Source organism: Molossus molossus, unplaced genomic scaffold (genome assembly GCF_014108415.1).
Source record: "Molossus molossus isolate mMolMol1 unplaced genomic scaffold, mMolMol1.p scaffold_m16_p_21, whole genome shotgun sequence".
Lineage (NCBI taxonomy): Eukaryota > Metazoa > Chordata > Mammalia > Chiroptera > Molossidae > Molossus > Molossus molossus.
The window spans coordinates 30522649-30542562 of record NW_023425357.1 but is presented as its reverse complement, the minus strand read 5'-3'; the positions used below and the strand labels follow the sequence as shown (position 1 = coordinate 30542562).

The following is a 19914-nucleotide window of genomic DNA, read 5'->3' as shown; positions in this document are numbered from 1 at the left end:
AAAAAAAAATTATGGTCTTATGGGATTCTGCTGCTACAGCTAGGCAGACCAAGGTCTTTTGGGATACAGTATGAAGTCTGGCTTCAGTCATCATTATTTCACCTCTATTTTAAGACATTATTTTTCTTTTCAAGTTTAGTATCAGGGTAAGGTTAAAAGCATAGCATGATATCAAAAAAGAATTCAAGATGAGGAAAGTTGGGAGCAGATTTAACATGCCAAGTCATTCTGGCTGGCTGACTTTTAACCATAACCACTACTATACCTCAGTTTTCCTTATTTCCAAAGTAACAAACCATACTCCACTTATAACCGAGAATTAATGACATTCTATATTAAAAACCTAAAAGGTGTTCTGAACTTTAGAACATACTACTGAGCTAATAATAACAACAAAGTATTACCGAAAAGTGACCTACCTGAAGTTTCAATGACTACTTTTATGACATTAAGATACAGTGGAGCCCGACCAGTGTGGCTCAGTGGTTGAGTGTCAACCCATGCACCAAAAGGTCGCCAGTTCGATTCCTTGTCAGAGCACATGCGCAGGTTGTGGGCCTGATCCCCAGTAGGGGGCATGCAGGAGGCAGCCAAATGATGTTCTCCCATCGATGTTTCTATCTCTCTCTCCCTCTCCCTCTAAAATCAATAATAATAATAAAAAAAAATACAGTGGAACCTCGGTTCTCAAACTTAATTCATTCCAGAAGGGTGTTTCGAGAAGTGATTTGCTCGAAAACTGAATCTTCTTTTCTATTAGAAAATGTAAATTGAATTCATTCATTCTAGACCTTCAAATGATTTCCGTTTTAACCTTTCTTATATATAGTACATGTCTAATGTACTGTTTAATCTATAAATAAATACTTTTCTTAAATTTATCAAATTACCCCCTACTAGCCTTAAACTAATCATTTCCAGGGGTGTCATCTTTCAGGAAGACAGCATAACAGCTTCACTGAGCTACACAGGCCATGGCAGCAACATTAGCATTCTTGATGGCCTCTTTATGTTTTAAGATTGTACTACTATTCATCCACTTTGCCAGCAAGAAAAACAAAAAACAAAAGAACAAAAACCAACACACACACACACACAAATATTCACAGCACAATTTCCTGAAATGTTAACAACCAGAGGTTTAGCAGTAAACTGGCTAGCATTCTCTCCTTTGTTTGTGGCCCGAGAGATGCTTTTTGTCATGCTGATGTATCAGCATGAAAGGGTTGTCAGGTCTAGAACCAAAATTTTGTTCAATAACTGACATTTTTACCATGAATAAAACTTGGTCAACAACCAAATTGTCTGAGATGGAAGACGTTTGGGAACTGGATGATTAGCCCTGGCTGATTTGCCTCAACAGTTACAGCGTCAGACCAATGACTGAAAAGTTCGATACCCAGCCCCAGAGTCTTGCAGGAGGCAACCAAACAATGTTTCTCTCTCTCTCTCCCCCTCCCTCCCACTCTATCTGGTGGTGGTGGCGGCAGCAGCAGCAGCAGCAGCAGCAGGGAATCAATGAAAAAATATCCTTGGGTGAGGATTAAAACAAACAAAAAGGATTAAATGGAACAAAATAAAAATTATTTGGTATCCAATTCAAAAGCTAGAAGATTCACCCTTGTAAAAAAGGAAATGTGAATAAATTAAAATTAGCAGCAGTTATGAATCCTTCCTTTCTGATTCACAATTTAAGTGTACAATTCAGTGATTTATAGCATAACCACAAGTTATGCAACCACACCATCTTATTCCAAAACACTTTTACCACATTTAAAATGAACTCTGTACCCATAAGCAGCCACTCCTTCTTTTCCCCTTCCCCCCAGCCTCTGGCACCACTAATTTACTTTTTGCCTCTATAGACTTGCTTGCTCTGGACATTTCATGAATGGGATCATATAATATGTGGCCTCTTGGGTGTGGCTTTTTCCACAACTTGATGATAAATACATGGATTATGTCATCTGCATAGCTATAGTTTTATTTCTTTATTTCTAATTGAAATGCCTTGTCTCTCTCTCTCTCTCTGCCTAATCTAGACCTTCCAGTACAACAGTGAGTAGAAGTGGCAAAAGCAGACATCTTGTCGTTTCTGAATGGGGTAGTTTTCAGTCTTTGTCCATTTAATTTTTAGCTGTGAGTTTTTCATTCATGAGAAAGTTCCCTTCCATTCCTAGTTTAAGTATTTTGTGTGTGTGTTTTAATGATTTTGGATTTTTTTGTCAAATGTTTTTTTCTGCATCGGTTGAAATAATCACCCCCCCCCCCCTTATTGTATTAATATAGTGTACCTCTCACTGATTGTTTTCTTTTCTTTTTTTTTTAATCTTCACCTGAGGACATTTTTGCATTCATCTTCAGATAGAGCGGGAGGGAGAGAGCAAGAGATAGAGAAACATCGATGTAAGAGAGACACATCGACTGGTTGCCACCGAACAACCCCAACCGGGGCCGGGGACAAACTACAACTGAGGTATGTGCACTTAACGGGAACCAAACATGGTTCTCTCTGGTCCGTGGGCCAACACTCTAACCGCTGAGCCAAACCAACCAGGGCTCCTCTTCCATTTTTTTTTTTTTAATTTTGTTTTATTAATCCTCACCTGAGGATATGTTTCCATCGATTTTAGATAGAGTGGAAGGGAGGAAGGGAGGGGTAGGGGAGAGTGGGAGAGAAAGAGAGACACATAGATGTGAGAGAAATACATTGACTAGATGCCTCCTGCACGAATCTGACCTGGGATCAAACCTGTAATCCAGATACATGCCCTTGACTGGGAATTGAACACATGACCCTTTGGTCCCCAGGCCAATGCTCTATCCACTGAGCCACATTGGCCAAGGCTATTTTTTTTTTTTAACCCTCACCCAAGGATATTTTTTCCATGACTTTTTATTTTATTTTTTTATCCTCACCCGAGGACATTTTTTCCATTTTTTGTTCAGATAGAGTGGGAGGGAGAGAGAGAGAGAGAGAGAGAAACATCGACGTGAAGGGACACATCGAGTGGCTGCCACCCGCACGACCAACCAGGGCCTGCAACCGAGGTACATGCCCTTAGCGGGAACCGAACCCGGGTCTCTCTGTACCGCAGGCCGACGCTCCAACCGCTGAGCCAAACCGGCCAGGGCTTCCATGGCTTTTTATAGAGTGGAACACAGGCTGATGCTCTAACCGCTGAGCAACACTGACCAGGACGCATCTCTTCCATTCTTTAGAAGAGTTTATGAAGTATGGGTGGTTGTTTATTTTATCTTTAAATGTTTGGTGGAATTCACCATGGAAGCCTTCTAGTTCTGGGCTTTTCTTTGTAGGAATTTTGTTTTAAAATTACTAATTGGATATTTTATTGGTTCATTCAGATTTTCTTTTTCTCGAGAGTTATTTATAGTTTATGTCTTTTTAGAAATTTGTCAATTTCACCAAGGTAATCTAATTTCTTGATATAAAAATATTCATAGTAGTTTCTTATTGTTTTCTTCTGTAAGGTTCATTGTAATGATCCTGCTTTCATTCCTGATTTTAATGCTTTGAGTGTTCTATTTCCTTTTTTTTAAAAAATAATTTTTCTTTATTGATTTTAGAGAGAGAAGAAGGGAGAAGGAGAGAGCAGAAACATCGATGAGAGAGAACATCGATTGACTGCCTCCTGCATGCTCCCCACTGGGGATCAGGCCCACAAACCTGGGCACATGCCCTGACCAGGAATCGAACCAGTGACCTCCCGGTTCATGGGTCAACGCTCAACCACTTAGCCACACTAGCTGAGCAAGTCTTCTATTTCTTGGTCTCAGTCTAGCTAGAAGTAAAAAATTGTTATTCACTTGCTTAAAAATTACTCATTAATATTGCTTTTACAAAGCAAAATATTCATTTCCAACTTCAGGTTGGGACATAGGAAAGGGGAAGTATGTATAGCAATAGGAGGCAGTGCTAGGGGTTTCTCTTTGGGGGTGCAGCTGTGAAATCCAAGAAATGCTCCTCTTTCCCTGCATTTTGATAATAATGTCCCTCCCTCATCACTGCTGAATTAAATAATAGTATGGTAAGTTTTTGGCCCCTGCTTAACCTCAGTCCCAGATCCCATAAGCTCCATAAGAATAGGTACCCTGATCTGTCCTGTTCACCAATGTATCTCTACAAGGCAAAATTCATTCTCTCACATGGTGGCGTGTTATAATATTCTTAGGCAAAAACTGCCCGTCTTGACCCAGGCTCTCAACATCTGGCCTAGGGATAGTCTGTCAGGTGAGTAAATGCCAAACAATATAATGAGAAATTTATATGAAGAAATTCACAAAGCATGAGCAATTCAGTCCTGGAAAAGCACTTTTTAATGTAAATTTAGTGTGGAATTTGCTTACAACACAATATTTAGGGGAAAAAAGTTTTAACACATTTATCTGGCTCCAGAATCCATGTTCTTTACACTGAACTACACAATCCCTGGCCTTTTAGGTTTATTCCACTTTGTGGAGACAAACATAATTGTCTGTCAAACAGCTTGACTAACATCTTTCAACATCTAAATTCTGTAACTGAGCACAGATTCTACATACATCAGCAATTTTCTAATTATTGTTCGGCTTCTTTTTATTATTATTATATTTTGAAATCCTCAGGCAAGGATATTTTTACATTTATCATCAGACAAGAGTGGGAAGGAGAGAGAGAAATATCGATGTGATAAAGACACATCGACTGGCTGCCACCCACATGACCCCAACTGGAACCGGGGACCAATCACAACTGAGGTACGTGCCTTTAGCTGAAATCAAACCTGGGACTCTTTGGTCCGCCGGCTGATGCTCTAACCACTAAACAAAACCGGCCAGGGCTTATTTGGCTTCTGTGTATAAATATCTCCTGGGAGAATCATGCTGAACATGCCAACAAGGTAACTTCACCTCTGTAGAGTTTCTATCTCTCTCTGTAAATTGGCATCTGGTTTATAAGTGTCATTCTCCTGTGAGTTGGTTAACACAAGTTACGTGTCCCGCACTAAGAGCAATCAAACACTCCCCCTCCCCAACTGAGTAGATGAACAATCTTAGTAAAGCTAAGGAATACTGGGAGAGGCCTCTTAGTCAGCCAGTCCCTGGAGACACCACTCTCAACTCTCAGCCCACTTACTCACTTTAACAGAGGCCCCAAATTGCACTACAAGGTACTGTCACCTATCTCACAAATGTGTGAAATCTTATTTTGCCTTCATAATCTGACAGGATGACACCTCAAAATAACTGGGTTACATGCATTTGCAACTCTTGTTCAACACAGAACTAGACACCCACCATCCTTAATGGGGTCATCTCCAGAAGAGACCATGCACTAGAGAAACATTAATAGTAGGCCCTGCTACAGTAATTAGCAGCATCCATGGAAAAGGATGCTGAATCCTAAAACTGAAGGCACAATCCCAATCCCAGAGTTATCCCAGGTCAAATCATAAATTATCCCATCGGCTTCCTCATTTGTAAGAGGTAAAATGATGGCTTAGCCACTGTTTTTTAGTATGATCTCACTATTCTCATAGTGTTAAGAAAACAAATGAATCTGCTCGAAGCTCCTATCTCTGCCTATATAGAAAACGAGTTCAATCCAGGTTCCAATACCAGCTCTACTTCTTCCATGCAGTAGCTATGAGACCCTGAACAAAACACTCTCAGGGTCCAAAAATTAAGTCAACCTCTTCAAACATGAAAACATTTAAAAGACCAAATGTGAAATAAAGTATTGTAACTATAGCAGGAAGAAGTTAAAAACAGACAAGACATAGATAATTGTTATTCTTTATAAAAACTCTGTCAAGACTTGACAGCTAAGACCTTGAAGAGGTAAGTTCAACCCAAAAACTATGAAAGAAAATGTCCAACTCTTCAACACAGTCTTAGGTGAGGAGGACTGGAATGATCCCCACTTAGACAAGCTCTATATTAATTCACATTCTACTTTTCACAAGAATTCTCTAACCCCAGACTGCACCACTCTGTGGAGTGCCAATAAACAATGGATCAATCTACTTCTGATCAAGATGGTGGCGTAGATAAATGCAGTACTCGTCTCCTCCCACAACCACATCAAAATTACAACCAAGCTACATAACAACCATCATTCAAAATCGCGTAGAATCAAGCTGAATAAAAGTCCTACAACTATGAAATTAAAGCAGCAGCCACATGGAGACTGGTAGGAGGGGCGGAGGTGGAGGTGCAGACAAGCTGGTCCCACACCCACATGTGGAGGATAAAAATCAGAAGGGCTACTACCTCGGCTGTGAAGATCCTCCCTGAGAAGCAAGGGGTCCCTGTCCCACACCAGGTTCAGGGTTCCAGTGCCTGGAAGCAAAGGCCACATAACTTCTGGCTATAAAAACAAACAGGAATGGAGGCTGGGGCTGCTGAGTCCCAGGCAGTTTCTTTTAAAGGGCCAGCGCACGAATTACTTGGATTCACACCCTCCAGGTTCCAGCCGAGACAAACAGAGAACTGAGTTGTTTGGCATTGCAGCGAGAACTGTAGGGCAGTTTTCTCCAGACAGACATACTGGCAGAGGCCATTATTCCTTTGGTGAGCCCCTCCCCAACTGCGCTGGCAGATGGCTGCCATATCAGGGACTCCAGCAACCTGGCCCATACTGTTTGCTCTGCCCTGGTGATTCCCTGAGGCCCTGCCCTACCCAACTTTCAGACCCACCCAAGCTGTTTCCAGTGGCTTTCCCATAAGAATGGCCCGTCTTGGCTTCTGTTTCAGATTTTCATAGATTCTTTCAAAACAGCAGCATCTGGTCTTACTATGTGGCCCCAGGCTTGGCACTAGGAGCAAGCCAGCCTTGGTTCACAACTTGGCTTTACATGGGCACCTCCAAGCCCAGCACAAGCAGCAGCCACCTGCAGATCGCTTTGTAGCTTGTGCCTGGTGGCCCCAGATAGAACACAGGCAGTGGTTGACCTTGGCCCAGAGCCAGCACACCCAGGGGACAGCTTCAGAACACGGCGAAGCACCACCACCCAACCACCACAAGTGACACACTCAAGGAGTGGACTCAGTGGGTAACAGATCCCTGCTGAAGTAAGTCTTGCTCTGTGTGGTGGGCCCCTGCACAGTTGATCCGCCAAGGTAGTCAGAGGGCAGTGGTCAGTGGGCATAGCCAGTCCTTGCAGTTGATCAGCCTGAGTAAATCCATCCCATTGCCAACAGCAATCAAGACTCAATTAAAACAGAAGGGTGGACAGTCCACACAAGGGGTGCACTGCACCTCAAGGGCACAGCTGGGGTGATCAGGGAGTCTGTGTCACTGGACCCTACAGGACACCTACTACAACAGGCCACTCTAGGAAACATAGCAACTCTACCTAATACATAGGCACAAACACAGGGAGGCAGCCAAATGAGGAGAAAAAGAAACATGGCCCAAGTGAAAGAACAGAACAAAACTCCGGGGGAAGAACTAAACGAAATGGAGATAAGCAATCTAACCGATGCAGAGTTTGAAACACTGGTTATAAGGCTGCTCAAGGAACATAGTGAGGGCCTCAAGAGCATAAAAAGGACTAGTCAGAAATGAAGGATGCACCGTCAGAAATGAAGAAGGCACTAACTGAAATAAAGAATTATTTACAGGGAATCCATAGTAGAGTAGGTGAAACCAAGAAGCAAACCATCAATTTGGAATATAAGGAAGCAAAAAACACCCAATCAGAACAGCAAAAAGAAAAAAGAATCCAAAAAAATGAGGATAGTATAAGGAGCCTGTGGGATGACTTCAAGAGTACCAACATTTGCATCATGGGAGTGCTGGAAGAATAAGAGAGAGGGCAAGAAACTGAAAACCTATCTGGAAAAAAAATTGACAGAAAACCTCCCTAACTTGGTGAAGGAAACAGAGATACAAGTCCAGGTAGCACAAAAAGTCCCAAACTGAACCCAAAGACATCCATACCAAGATACACCATTATCAAAATGCAAAAAGTTCAAGACAAAGAGAGAATATTAAAAGCAACAAGAGAAAAGCAGTTACCTTGTATAAGGGAGCTCCCATAAGGCTGCCAGTCAATTTTTCAAAAAAAATTTTGCAGACCAGAAGGGAGTGGCAAGAAATATTCAAAGTAATGAAAAGCAAGAACCTACAACCAAGATTGCTCTAACTTGCAGAGAGATCATTTAGAATCGACAGACATAAGAGTTTCCCAGGCAAGAAAAAGCTATAGGAGTTCATCACTACCAAACCAGTATTATACAAAATATCAAAGGCTCTTCTTGAAGAAAAAGATTTAAAAAATGAACAAAATGGCAATAAATACATATCTATCAACAATTAAATCTACAAACAAAATGAGCAAGAAACAGACTGATAGAGAACTTTTTGTTGGTTGACAGATGGAAGGAGGATTGGGAGAATGGGTGAAAAATGTGAAGGGATTAAGAAGTACAAATTGGTTGTTAGAGTGACTAACTTCAAAGGGAAGGGGAGCGGGCGCGGGAAGAGATAAATCAAAGAACTTATATACGTATATGCATAACCAATGGACACAAACAATAGTGTAGAGAAGGCGGGGGTTGGGGGGTGCAGGAGCAGAGCAGAGGGGCTCAACAGGGGGGAAAAGGAGGGACATTTGCAATATAGTCAAAAGGTTTTTCAAAAATATATTTTATTGACTTTTTTAGACAGAAAGGAAGAGAAAGATGGAAACATCAATGTGAGAGAGAAACATTGATCAGCTGCCTCCTGCATGCCCCCCACTGGAGATTGAGTCAGCAACCCGGGTATGTACTCTGACTGGGAATTGAACTGGGACCTCTCAGTCCATGGGACAACGCTCAATCCATTGAGTTATACCAGCTCGACAATAACAATAAAGTTTTTTTTTTTCTTTATTGATTTTAGAGAGAGATGGAAACATCAATGAGAGAGAATATCAATTAGCAGCCTCCTGCAAGCCTCCCACTAAGGATTGGGTGCCCAACCTGGGCTTGTGCTTGACCAGGACTCAAACCAGTGACGTCTTGGTGCATGGCTCCACATTTAACCACTGAAACATAGCAGCCAGGCAAAGATAAGTTTAAAAAAACAAACAAAAAGGATCAATCTTGAATGAGTGGAGTGAACTTGCAAGTTAAGAAACTGTGAGTCTGGTCAGTGTGGCTCAGGGACTGAGCATCGACCTATGCACCGGGAGGTCCTGATTTGATTCCAGGTCAGGACGCATGCCTGGGTTGCAGGATGGATCCCCAGTAGGGGGCGTGGAGGAGGCAGCCAATCAATGTCATCATTATCAATGTTTCTCTCTCCCCCTTCCTCTTTCTAAAATCAATAAAAGTATATTTAAAAAAAAAGAAAAGAAACAGCCTCTACAAGAAGCCATTGCCAACAAATTACCATCCAGTTTTCAAAGCACTTAAGTATAACATATCCCTTGACTGGCCAGAGTGGCCCCGTTGGTTGAACGTTGTTCTGTGCACTGAAAGGTTGCCAGTTCAATTCCCGTTCAAGGCACATACCTCACTTGTGGGCTCAGCACGTAGGGAAGGCAACTGATCGATGTTTCTTTCTCATATCATATCCCCTCAATTACTTTGTTAGGTAAATAAGGCAAGCACTTTTATTTTCATCTGACCCATGAAGAAATGGGGGTTCAGAAAAGTTACCTGACTTGCCAAAAGTCACAATGCCTACCTATCTTATCACGAGCACTGGGGTTATGACGAGACTAAGTTTCATAATTCCCAATGAGATACTAATCCACACATTACATACCTGGCACTGTCTGTCCTCTGAGACCCTCCAGCTCTTGCTCTGCGTGAAGCAGTCCCTCTCCTCCTCCTGGCTCTTACTGGCCCCACACTGTGGTCCAAAGGTGGTCTCAGGAATTCTAACATGCCATGAAGTCTCTGTAGTCCATTAATGAAGCTACTCATTGACTCCAATGAAGCTACTCGGATCGTGCGGTTAGCACCAGATTCCTGCCTATGCTCCTCTGAAGCTCCTGGATTGATGTTCTCCACATTCTCTTCTCCCAAGACCTCCACTTCCTCTGTTAGGTCAATGGACACCTGTGGAGCAGGCTGCAGCAAGTGTAGTCCCCCTTGGCTGTTCACCACTTCAGCAGGAGCAGGCTGAACCAGGGGTGGTCCCCCTTGGCTGCTGACAACTTCAGCAGGAGCAGGCTGAACCAGAGGTGGTCCCCCGACTTGGCTGCTGACGACTTCAGCTGAAGCGGGCTGATTCAGGGGTAGTCCTCCTTGGCTGCTGACCACTTCAGCCAGAGAAGACTGTTCTGCAGCATTATGATCTAACTGTACCTGAAGCTCATAGTCCATTGCTTCATGAGCCATCACTAAGAAAGCAATATTTGTAAAAAAAAAAAAAAAGTTAGTAAAATAGATAAAACATGTCATGTAGCTGATATAATCATACCTAGTTTTGTAGCATTCTATTTAGAATCATTCTTGGCAAAACTGAGATTTTAGTTACCTAAATTTAAGTAAGAGGTGTTTTGGTAGCCATCCAGTTTTTCTCCATAACAAGCACTTACAACCAGTTGTCTAGTTTACCCTTTGAAAATATGAAGTCATGTGACCATAGTACCATCTTCTAAATTAAGGGATTCAATTGTTGGGTCTGAGTAATCTCAGACCTCTTGCAGTTCTTTTTCATGACCAGAATATGAACATTTACCAAAACAAATGCATATAATGCTATATTTAATTTTAGAAAACAATATTCACCTTTCACAGCACCAAGTTACAGACAATAAACAGAGAAAGGACACTTGCAAAATTAATTACTGAAGTAGAAATTTACCTAATTTCTCAATAAAGGCTGGGCACCTTTATTTACCCCATCCTTTTCATTACCTGTTTCCCATCTCTAATCCCATTTAAAAAGACTTATTAAGCATTGTTATGTAGTCAGACACCCCATAGACAAGATGGATAAGACCCTTCAAAAGAGTTTACATTGTAGCAAATGGGAGAATAAACACATAAAAGTTAGATATAGTGATATCTAGTTTTGAAAGTGGGAGGCAAGAAGCACCACTTCAAATACAACAGTGAGGGAAGGCCTCTTGGAAAGAATAAAACTGAGCCAAGGAGTGAAGGATTAAAAGAAGTTGGCCAAATAAAAGCCAAGGGAGAGTTTCAGAAGGAAATCAGTACACAGGTCCCTGCCGAACATGGATTTGGTGCATTTGAGAAACAAAGCAGACCAATGTAATGAGTACAGTAAAAAACAGCTAACAACATGGGATGAGGCTGATAAGGCAGGACACCATCACTGAAGGCCTTGATAAGGAGTTTCTGCTGTGCTAGGAATGGAATATAGGGGAGCAAGAGTGCATACAAGGTGAGAGGTTTATAGGCTACTGTGGGAGTGTAAGCTAGTGGATACAGAGGCTTGGACAACAGTGGCAGCAATGGAGATTGAAAAGAGTAGACAGCTTTGAGAATCCTCAGAATACACATGCTACTTAAAATCATGGAAGAGCTCTGGCCGCTTTGGCTCAGCGGTTAGAGCGTCGGCCCGTGTACCAGAGAGTCCTGGGTTCAGTTCCCACTAAGAGCATGTACCTCGGTTGTGGTTTGTCCCTGGCCCCGGTTGGGGTCGTGTGGGTGGCAGCCACTCGATGTGTCTCTCTCTCATCGATGTTTCTTTCTCTCTCTTCCTCCCTTCTCTCCTTCCCACTCTATCTGAAGATAAATGCAAAAGTGTCCTCAGGTGAGGATTTAAAAAAAAAAATCTTGGGAGAGATAAAATTACCTAAAAAGAAAGAGAGACAGAAGAAAAGTAGTACAAGGAATAAAACTGGAGACACTAACATTAAAAGAATAAGAGTTACAGAAAGAGAACCCAGAAACAAGACTATAAAGTAGGAAGAAACCTAGGAGAATGGTGTGTCTTGAAAGAATGTTTCAAGAGAGAATGGTCAAGTGTGCCAATTGCTACTGAGGGGGAAAAGATGGACATTGGATTTAGCAATGTGGAACTGACAGATAACCTAGAAAAGAGCCGTTTCCCCAAAGTGATGGGGTTAGAGACCAGACTGGACAGAGTAAATTAAAGGAATTCCAATAAACAAGGTGGATAAAGCACATATTTATTTTTCCCTCTCTAGTCATTCCCGAAAACTCAGGAGGATGACTTCCCCTCACCTCAAAAGAAAAGGCATTAAAAAGGAGAAATCAGCCCTGGCTGATTTGGCTCAGTGGTTAGATTGTCAGCCCACAAACAGAAGTGGCATGGGTTTGATTTCTGGTCAAGTGCACACATCTGGGTTGCAGGTTCAATCCCTGGTCCCAGTCAGGGTCATGCAGGAGGCAGCCAATCGATGTCTGTCTGTCTCTCTCTCTCACACAAGGATGTTTCTTTCTCTCTCTCCCTCCCCCCCTTCCCTTCGATTCTATCTAAAAACCAATGGAAAAATATCCTCGGGTGAGGATTAACAAAAAAAAAAAAGGAAAAATCACAAAGACAAAGCAAGCTCAAACAGGATATGAAATATGTAAATCAGTTTTTTGGACTGGTAACTGGTTTAACTACATGGTAGAGCTGAAAAGATGAAACTCAAATGCCTGCAAAGAGCAGGGAGGATTGTGTGCTCTTGAGAAGCAAGCAGCAAGCTAATTCCACCCTATGCTGTAGGAAAACTGGAGGTTTAAACCAGACAGGCTTAAGATCGGCATGAGGGACAAATTAGTGCAGCCAATATAGAAAACAGTATGGAGGGCCCTCAAAAATTAAAAGTGGAACTGCCTTATGACCCAGGGATTCCAACTTACGGGTATATTTCGGAAGAAACCCATAATACTAATCTGAAAGAATATGTACACCCCTATGTTTATTGCAGCATTATTTACAACAGCGAAGTTATGGAAGCAACCCAACTGCCCATCAACAGAGTGGATTAAAAAAAAAAAAATGGGTGACACATATATATAATGTAGTTACTATTTGGCCATTAAAAAAAGTAAAAAAGAATGAAATCTTACTATTTGTGTCAGCACTGATGGACCTAGAGGGTATCAGGCTAAGTGAAATAAGTCAGTCAGAGAAAGATAAATACCATATGGTTTTACTTATATGTGGAATCTAAAGAACAAAATAGCCCTGGCTGGTATGCTCAGTGGTTGGAGCATCCACCTGAGTATCAAAGGGTCTCAGATTTGATTCCCAGTCAAAGGCACATACCTGGGTTGCAGGTTTGATCCCAGTCAGAGTTCATGTGAGAAGCAACCAATCAATGTGTCTCTTTCACATTGATGTCTCTCTTCTCACTCTCTTAAACATCAATAGAAAAAATATCCTGGGGTGAAGATTAACAACAACAACAAAATTGCAAATTCAATCCCCAATTAGGGCACATACAGAAGACAACCTATCAATGTTTCTCTCTCACAACAATGTTTTTTTCTTCATCTCTTTCTCTCTCTCTCTCTAAAATCAACAAAAACATACCCTCAGATGAGGTTAAAAAACACAAAACAACAAAATAAATGAACAAACAAAAATGAAACAGAACCACAGAGAACAGACTGATGGTTGCCACAGGGGAGGGGGTTTGGGGACTGATTGAAAAGGTGAAGGGATTAAGAAGTACAAACTGGCCCTGGCCGGTTTGGCTCAGCGGTTAGAGCGTCGGCCTGCGGTCCAGAGAGACCCGGGTTCGGTTCCCGCTAAGGGCATGTACCTCGGTTGCAGTTTGTCCCCGGCCCTGGTTGGTCGTGCGGGTGGCAGCCACTCGATGTGTTCCTTTCACATCGATGTTTCTCTCTCTCTCTCTGTTCCTCTCTCTCCCTCCCACTCTACCTGAACAAAAAACGGAAAAGTGTCCTCGGGTGAGGATAAAAAAAAAAAAAAAAAAAGAAGTACAAACTGGCAGTTACAAAATAGTCACAGGGATGTAAGGTACAGCATATAGTCAATAATACTGCAATAATTATGTATGGTGCCAGATGGGTACTGGAAACATAGAGGGAAACACTTGGTAAAGTATATGACCGTCTAACCACTATGCTGTACACCTGAAACAAATATAAACACTGAATGTAAATAAACTTTAATTGAAAAAATTTAAAAAAAAAAATCAGCATGTGGGGTAGCAAGGCAATATAAAAGAGTTAAGTGAAGTCTATAAACTGAATAGTGTGACAAACTTCCAATCCTTCTATCCAGCTTCTTCCCCTGCACAAATCCAGGACACAATACTCCGGTTTATGTACATTCTCTATGCCGCAAGGCAGGAGATTAGAGTATTGTTCTCTAGAGAAAACCAGCTCAAGGAAAAAAAATTTATAAATACTGACAGTTATCACTCCCCCCCAAAAATGGCTGGGTTTGTCCATATATCTAACAGTAATAAGTAATAGCCCATTGGTTGATAAGGTTCGGTCACTTCCAATCAGCTTTCTGGAGGTCTCCTCTTAAAAATGAACAAATAGCCAAGGATCAAATGATATTCAAGGAAAGCCTCCAACATGAAGGAGACCAAAGCAGACAAACAAGAAGAAACTCGGAAGAAATAAAGACAATTCAAGAAATGGGGCGGGGGTGGGGAGGATTCCAAACTTACTGAAAAGATTGCCAGAGGCAAAAAGAACCAGAAAAGTCCTTGAAATGAAAAAATGATAAGCAAAATAAAATAGTTTAATAGAAGGAGTGGAAGAGAAAGTGGAGGACACTTCCAGAAAGTAGAAGAGACAGCCAATTAAGACAGTAATAACATTAAAAGATCAAGCCAAGATATTTGATTAACTGAAGTACCATAAAGAAAGAACTCAGAGCCTGGCTGTTGTGGTTCAATGGTTGAGCATCGACCCATGCACCAAGGAGGTTACCAGTTCCATTCCCGGTCAGGACATATGCCTGGTTGTGGGCCCAATTCCCAGTGTGGGGCATGCAGGAGGCGGCCAATGGATGTTCTCTCTCATCAATGTTTCTCTCTCTCTAAAATCAAGAAAGGAAAAATACTTAAAGAGAGAAAGGACTCAAAAAATGGAGAACAAAGTAAAGCAAAACCTTGGATCAAAATGGAATAATAAACTCTCTTCCAACTAAGAACCCCAACATAATATTTCTTCACAAATTATGTCCAGGAAAAAAAAGTGGGTTAAAAACAAATCCTCTAGCATTCCATTTTTAGGACACTTAAAAACATGTAAAAGCATGCTACTATCTAAACTTAAAACACCAAATACAGGATATTTTTTCAAAGATTTTTTTTTTAGAAAGAATGAGAGGGAGGAGGAAAAAGAGAAAAAGACATGGATGTGATAGTTGCCTCCCAAATTGGGGCTGGGGATGGAACCCAGATACTTGCTCTTGACCAGGAATCAAACCACAGACCCTTCAGTGAGAATGCCAACACTATAACCGCTGAGCCACACTGACCAGGGCTAATATTTTTATTTCTTTAAAAAAAAAATGGAAGCAATTATATCAAAAGGTAAAGGTCAAGATTTGTTAAACATAGGTGGTGAATGCACAGGTCTTTTAAAAATTCTTCTCTGTTCTTTTCGGTGTAGTTAAAAAAATGAAATCTCTTTCCATCACATGCCAGTTCTGATTAGAGAGCAACCAGTTCTGATTAAAACAGGAAAACCTAGAGCGGAATCCACCAGCTTCTTCACTTTTACCTTCCACAGCAACAAGTACATAGCAGGTGCTAAACGCCTACTGAATTACCCACCACACACCTTAAAAAAAGCGAAACCAAAAAAACCCCCTGAAACCCTGTGGAGCACAGTGCTGGGGCAAAGCTTGCCAATGAACCTGGGGAAATATCGATCCCTCCAGCCCTCGGGATAAGGGGGCCTACAGCAGCGATTTTTCAACCCTTTCCACCTCCCCGCACACATAAACTAATTACTAAAATTCTGTGGCACACCAAAAAATTTATTTTTGCCCATCTGACAAAAAATATAGGTATAATTTTGATGTATTCACACCGCCGGCTCTTGTTGTGTTGGCTGCTGTCGTTTTTGTTGTTGTCGTTTTTTTTTTGTTTTACTTGACAAGCTGGGGGAAAAGAGGTCAGTGACCCCAAGTAGTCGGTAGCGCCCGTGCTGGAAATTCTCGACACACGAAGTTGAAGATCGCTGGCCTAGGGCAGAAGACCACCTCGGTCACCTTGGGCAACCGTGGCCTTGGTTTTCTACCGGGGCCACGAGAGCTGGAGCTGAACACTGTAGCCGCCCACTATCACGGGCGAAGCTGTTCCTCGCGTTTCCATCGATGTCCACACGCTGGCACGCGACGGCCGCCAATCAAAACAAGAAGCGAGCCAGGGAGTCAGGGCTCAGGCCGACCGCGGCCAAATCCCCGCTCCGCACGTACTTCCTGGGGGACCTTGGGCGGGCGTCCTCATCTCAGTGCAACTAAGTGCACCTGCAGAACGGGGCCGGGAAGAGTACACGTCGCAGTGCTGCTGGGAGGGAGGGCCAGCTAAAACTGAGGGGGAGGCTCCTCGCGTCACTCCAAAGCGCGACCACTAACAGGCCCCCGAACGGGGAGCAACTACTTGGCACATGAGGAGTTTGAGGCTCTGTCCCGGGAGACCGGCTGGGGAGCCTCGTGACTCCGGCCTACGGCGAACTCGCCTCCGAACTCGGCAACTTCAAAGACGCCCCGAACTTCCTGGCTTCCCCGCCCCCCGACCTCGGACCTCTCAGAGACCCCGGAAGAGCCGGGATTCGGGCTTCTCAGCCCCGACGGTGGAGGCCTCCCAGAGAGGCCGAATCCCCCCGGGCCGCGGGATTCCACTGGGGCGTCCCTAGACCCCGCGTCCAGGGACCAAGCCCGGAACGTTATCCCGCAGCCACAAGCGAAAAGTCTGGGGAGAAACAAGAACCCTCCTCACCTGAAGCAGGAAGGACGCGGACACGCTCACGAGCCCGCACCTCACCTCGGATTCCAACCGCCCTTCCCCAACAGCTCAAGCTGCCCGCCTAAATCGCGGGCGCGGCTTGCTCCTATTGGGCAGCAGTCCCGGCCACCAACCAATAACCTCTCTTCTTCTTCCTTTGGTCGCCTCTGGCTGAAAGAGCGGCGCTCTCATTGGCTGGCCCTTCGCAAACCGACTAGGCGGAATCGCGCGCGAGAAGGCCTTGTACAATTGGTTAAAAGCCGAAGTCCGTCACCTTGCGTTCAAACCCTAAACGGAAGAGCGGAGAAAGGGGTTTAGTCCTCTTTACTTGAACTTTCTGGCGGAGGGGAAGTTGTAAGAAGATTTCTCGGTACATTTTGAAAAGAAATGAAAATATTAAGCTCCTGCTGTTTCCCCCTGTCTTTATCCAAAGGCTGATAGCTAATCCAATCATTTGAAAATATTGCCCTCCGGAAACCAGCCTAAAAAGAGGCCTGGGACAATCCCGTTCGTATGTACCCTCTTGACCCAGGGAGAAGAGCGCATACGAAAGATTTCGCTTATACGATCTTTTCAAAGCCAAACCAGTGCAATAAATTGCCTGCTATTGACCTATCGCCACATCATTTAACAGCAAATATTTTTCAAGCATCGCTAAAATCTAAACCTTGGCAGAGACTGCACATTGCCAAAATTTTACTTATTAGTTGCCGATCCAAGTAATGGCTTTTCAATATTTTTCTTCTCCAAAACCAGCATTAGCATTTGTACTTTTGCCCCCTTTTCTTGCTATAGCTAGAGTTTTAGCATGGATAATCTGAGGAGAAAGGAATTTTCTGTTGTCGGCACATATGTAACAGAATAGAGTGTAAAACATTTTGAGTGATTATAAGTACTGTGTGTTCAACGCAAAATAATTAGAAAAAAACTTTTTAATTAGAAAATTATCTCTATCCAGTGAAGTCAACTTTAAAATCTTCATCTATCTAAATTGAGATATAGATGGGATCCTGTTTTTTTGTTTTTTAATATGTTTTTATTGATTTTTTTTTTTAGCGAGAGAGGAAGGGAGAGAGAGAAACATAAATGTAAGAGAAAAACATCCATTGGCTGCCTCCTGCACACTCCTCACTGGGGATCGAACCTGCAACCCCAGGCATGCCCTGATAGGGAATCGAACCCGGACCTCTCAGTCCACGGTTGGATGCTCAATCCACTGACCCACACCGGCTGGGCTGGTGTCCTTTTTTAATCTTAAAATAATATCTGATGGCTTTCCATGTTGATAGATACACACTTTGTCAAAAAAGGTGGTGGGTATATAGGTGTCCAGAGTATAATTTCATTGATTTTTCTGTGTATTTGAAATATTTCATAAGTAAACAGTTGTTGTAGCTCACTGTCCTTAGAATCCAACTTGTCTTTGAGCTGCCCTAATTAACAACCTCAGAGACAGCAAGATGAACAATGGGGAATGTTATAGACGGCTTTTGCCCCATAAAAATTAACCAGAGTTTGACCTTCACTGGGAATTTGAAAGGCAACATCCTTCAGGAAAAGGGAGGACAGAAACGGCCCCAAGGCCAGAGTGTCCTGCATGCTCTGTAAAGAAACTGATAGGGAGAAATTGAAGCTCCCTTTACCCCATAAAACTCTGTTAAACATGTGTGTATTGCACCTGACTGACCGCTGATATCCATCTCGAATTTGTTAGTTTTTAAAACTTGGATAATGGAATGAATAGCAGGATAGATGTGTGCTGACCCAGTTCACCCAGTTCCCTTTCGCCTCAGCTCCCTCCCACCTCCGTTCCCTCTTGCTTATCGCTAACTGCCTCCGCTTCTGTACAAGCAGCTTGCTTGCTCTGCTAAACTCTTGAATGACCCCTGCCCTATATAAGCAACCCTCCCCCTGAGCTCAGAGCTGCAGTTCTCCTCTGTGTAGGTTGGCTGCAGTCCCTGCGCAGGTAATAAAACATCCCCTAAAACTGAAAAATTGAGTCTGAGTGTGGTCGATCTTCTGGGTTACAACACAGTGGGGGGAAAGTAAGTACAGTGCCTTGGAAGATATCCTGTGCAAAGTAAGTGACCCCGGAGATTAAGCTTTATTAGTTTCACAATAAATTCACCTCTGCCTGCAGGTCTGCCAGAGTGTGAATAATTAATCTACAAGGGAAAATTTTCATTGTAAGCCCTACAGTAAAGACAACAAAGGATTTAAAGATGAAAATAGTAGAACCTAATGAAAAGCTCTAGAATCACTTAAATACTCAACCTGTCCATGTTTATTCTTCTACATTTTTTATTTATAACATCATGTTCTAGGTTTTAAAAAGAATAAGTAAAATACATGAAAGAATAGAAATCAGCCATAATTTTATTCCTCAAAGATGATTCCTAGAATATAAGCTCCAAATGTATTTTGTTTATTGTGTCTCCTCAGTGATTGGAACACCCAGCACATTTGCTATTAAATGAATTGGGATAAGTTCCGGAAGGGGGAGGGGGGTGATATTTAGACGTAGGGTTAGTGTAAAGCATATATCATGAAAAAGGTGTAAAAATTCAGAACAAAGGGACCACAGTCAGAAGACATGGGTTTGAATCTAGCAGAGATTAAAATCTGGGAGTTCGCTTGGCTGGTGTGGTTCAGTGATTGTCAACCCAGGCACCAAGATGTCGCCGGTTCAATTCCCTGTCAGGGCACATACCCAGGTTGTGGGCCAAATCCCCAGTGGGGGGCATGCAGGAGCCAGCCAATAGACATTCTTATCAATGTCTCTATCTCTCCCTCTCCCTTCCTCTCTCTCTAAAAAATCAATAAAGAAAAAAAATTTTTTTTTTTTAATCTGGGAGTTCCTCCCTAGCCAGTGTGGCTTGGTTGGGCATCATCCCGTGCACCAAAAGGTTGCCAGTTCAATTCTTGGTCAGGGCACATGCCCAGTTTGCAGGCTTGATCCCTGGTAGGGGGCATGCAGTAGGCAGGCAATTGGTGTTTCGCTCTTACATTGATGTTTCTCTCTCTCCCTCTCCCTTCCTCTCTCTCTAAA

The 19914-nt window shown here is 42.8% G+C and overlaps 1 protein-coding gene across 4 annotated transcripts in view; it reads right to left on the bottom strand.

The window, feature by feature from the left end:
* The window catches only part of RFWD3 (ring finger and WD repeat domain 3), a 35979-nt gene extending 25624 nt beyond the window's left edge, over nt 1–10355 (bottom strand). For 3 of the 4 annotated variants that reach the window (XM_036274881.1, XM_036274880.1, XM_036274879.1), the window contains exon 1: nt 9761–10355. In XM_036274881.1, the coding sequence (XP_036130774.1) occupies nt 9761–10338 (578 nt within the window). In that variant the 5' untranslated portion in view covers nt 10339–10355. The remainder of the gene's footprint in view (nt 1–9760) is intronic. The other variant, XM_036274882.1, reaches the window with a different exon arrangement.
* Nucleotides 10356–19914: the final 9559 nt, after the last annotated feature.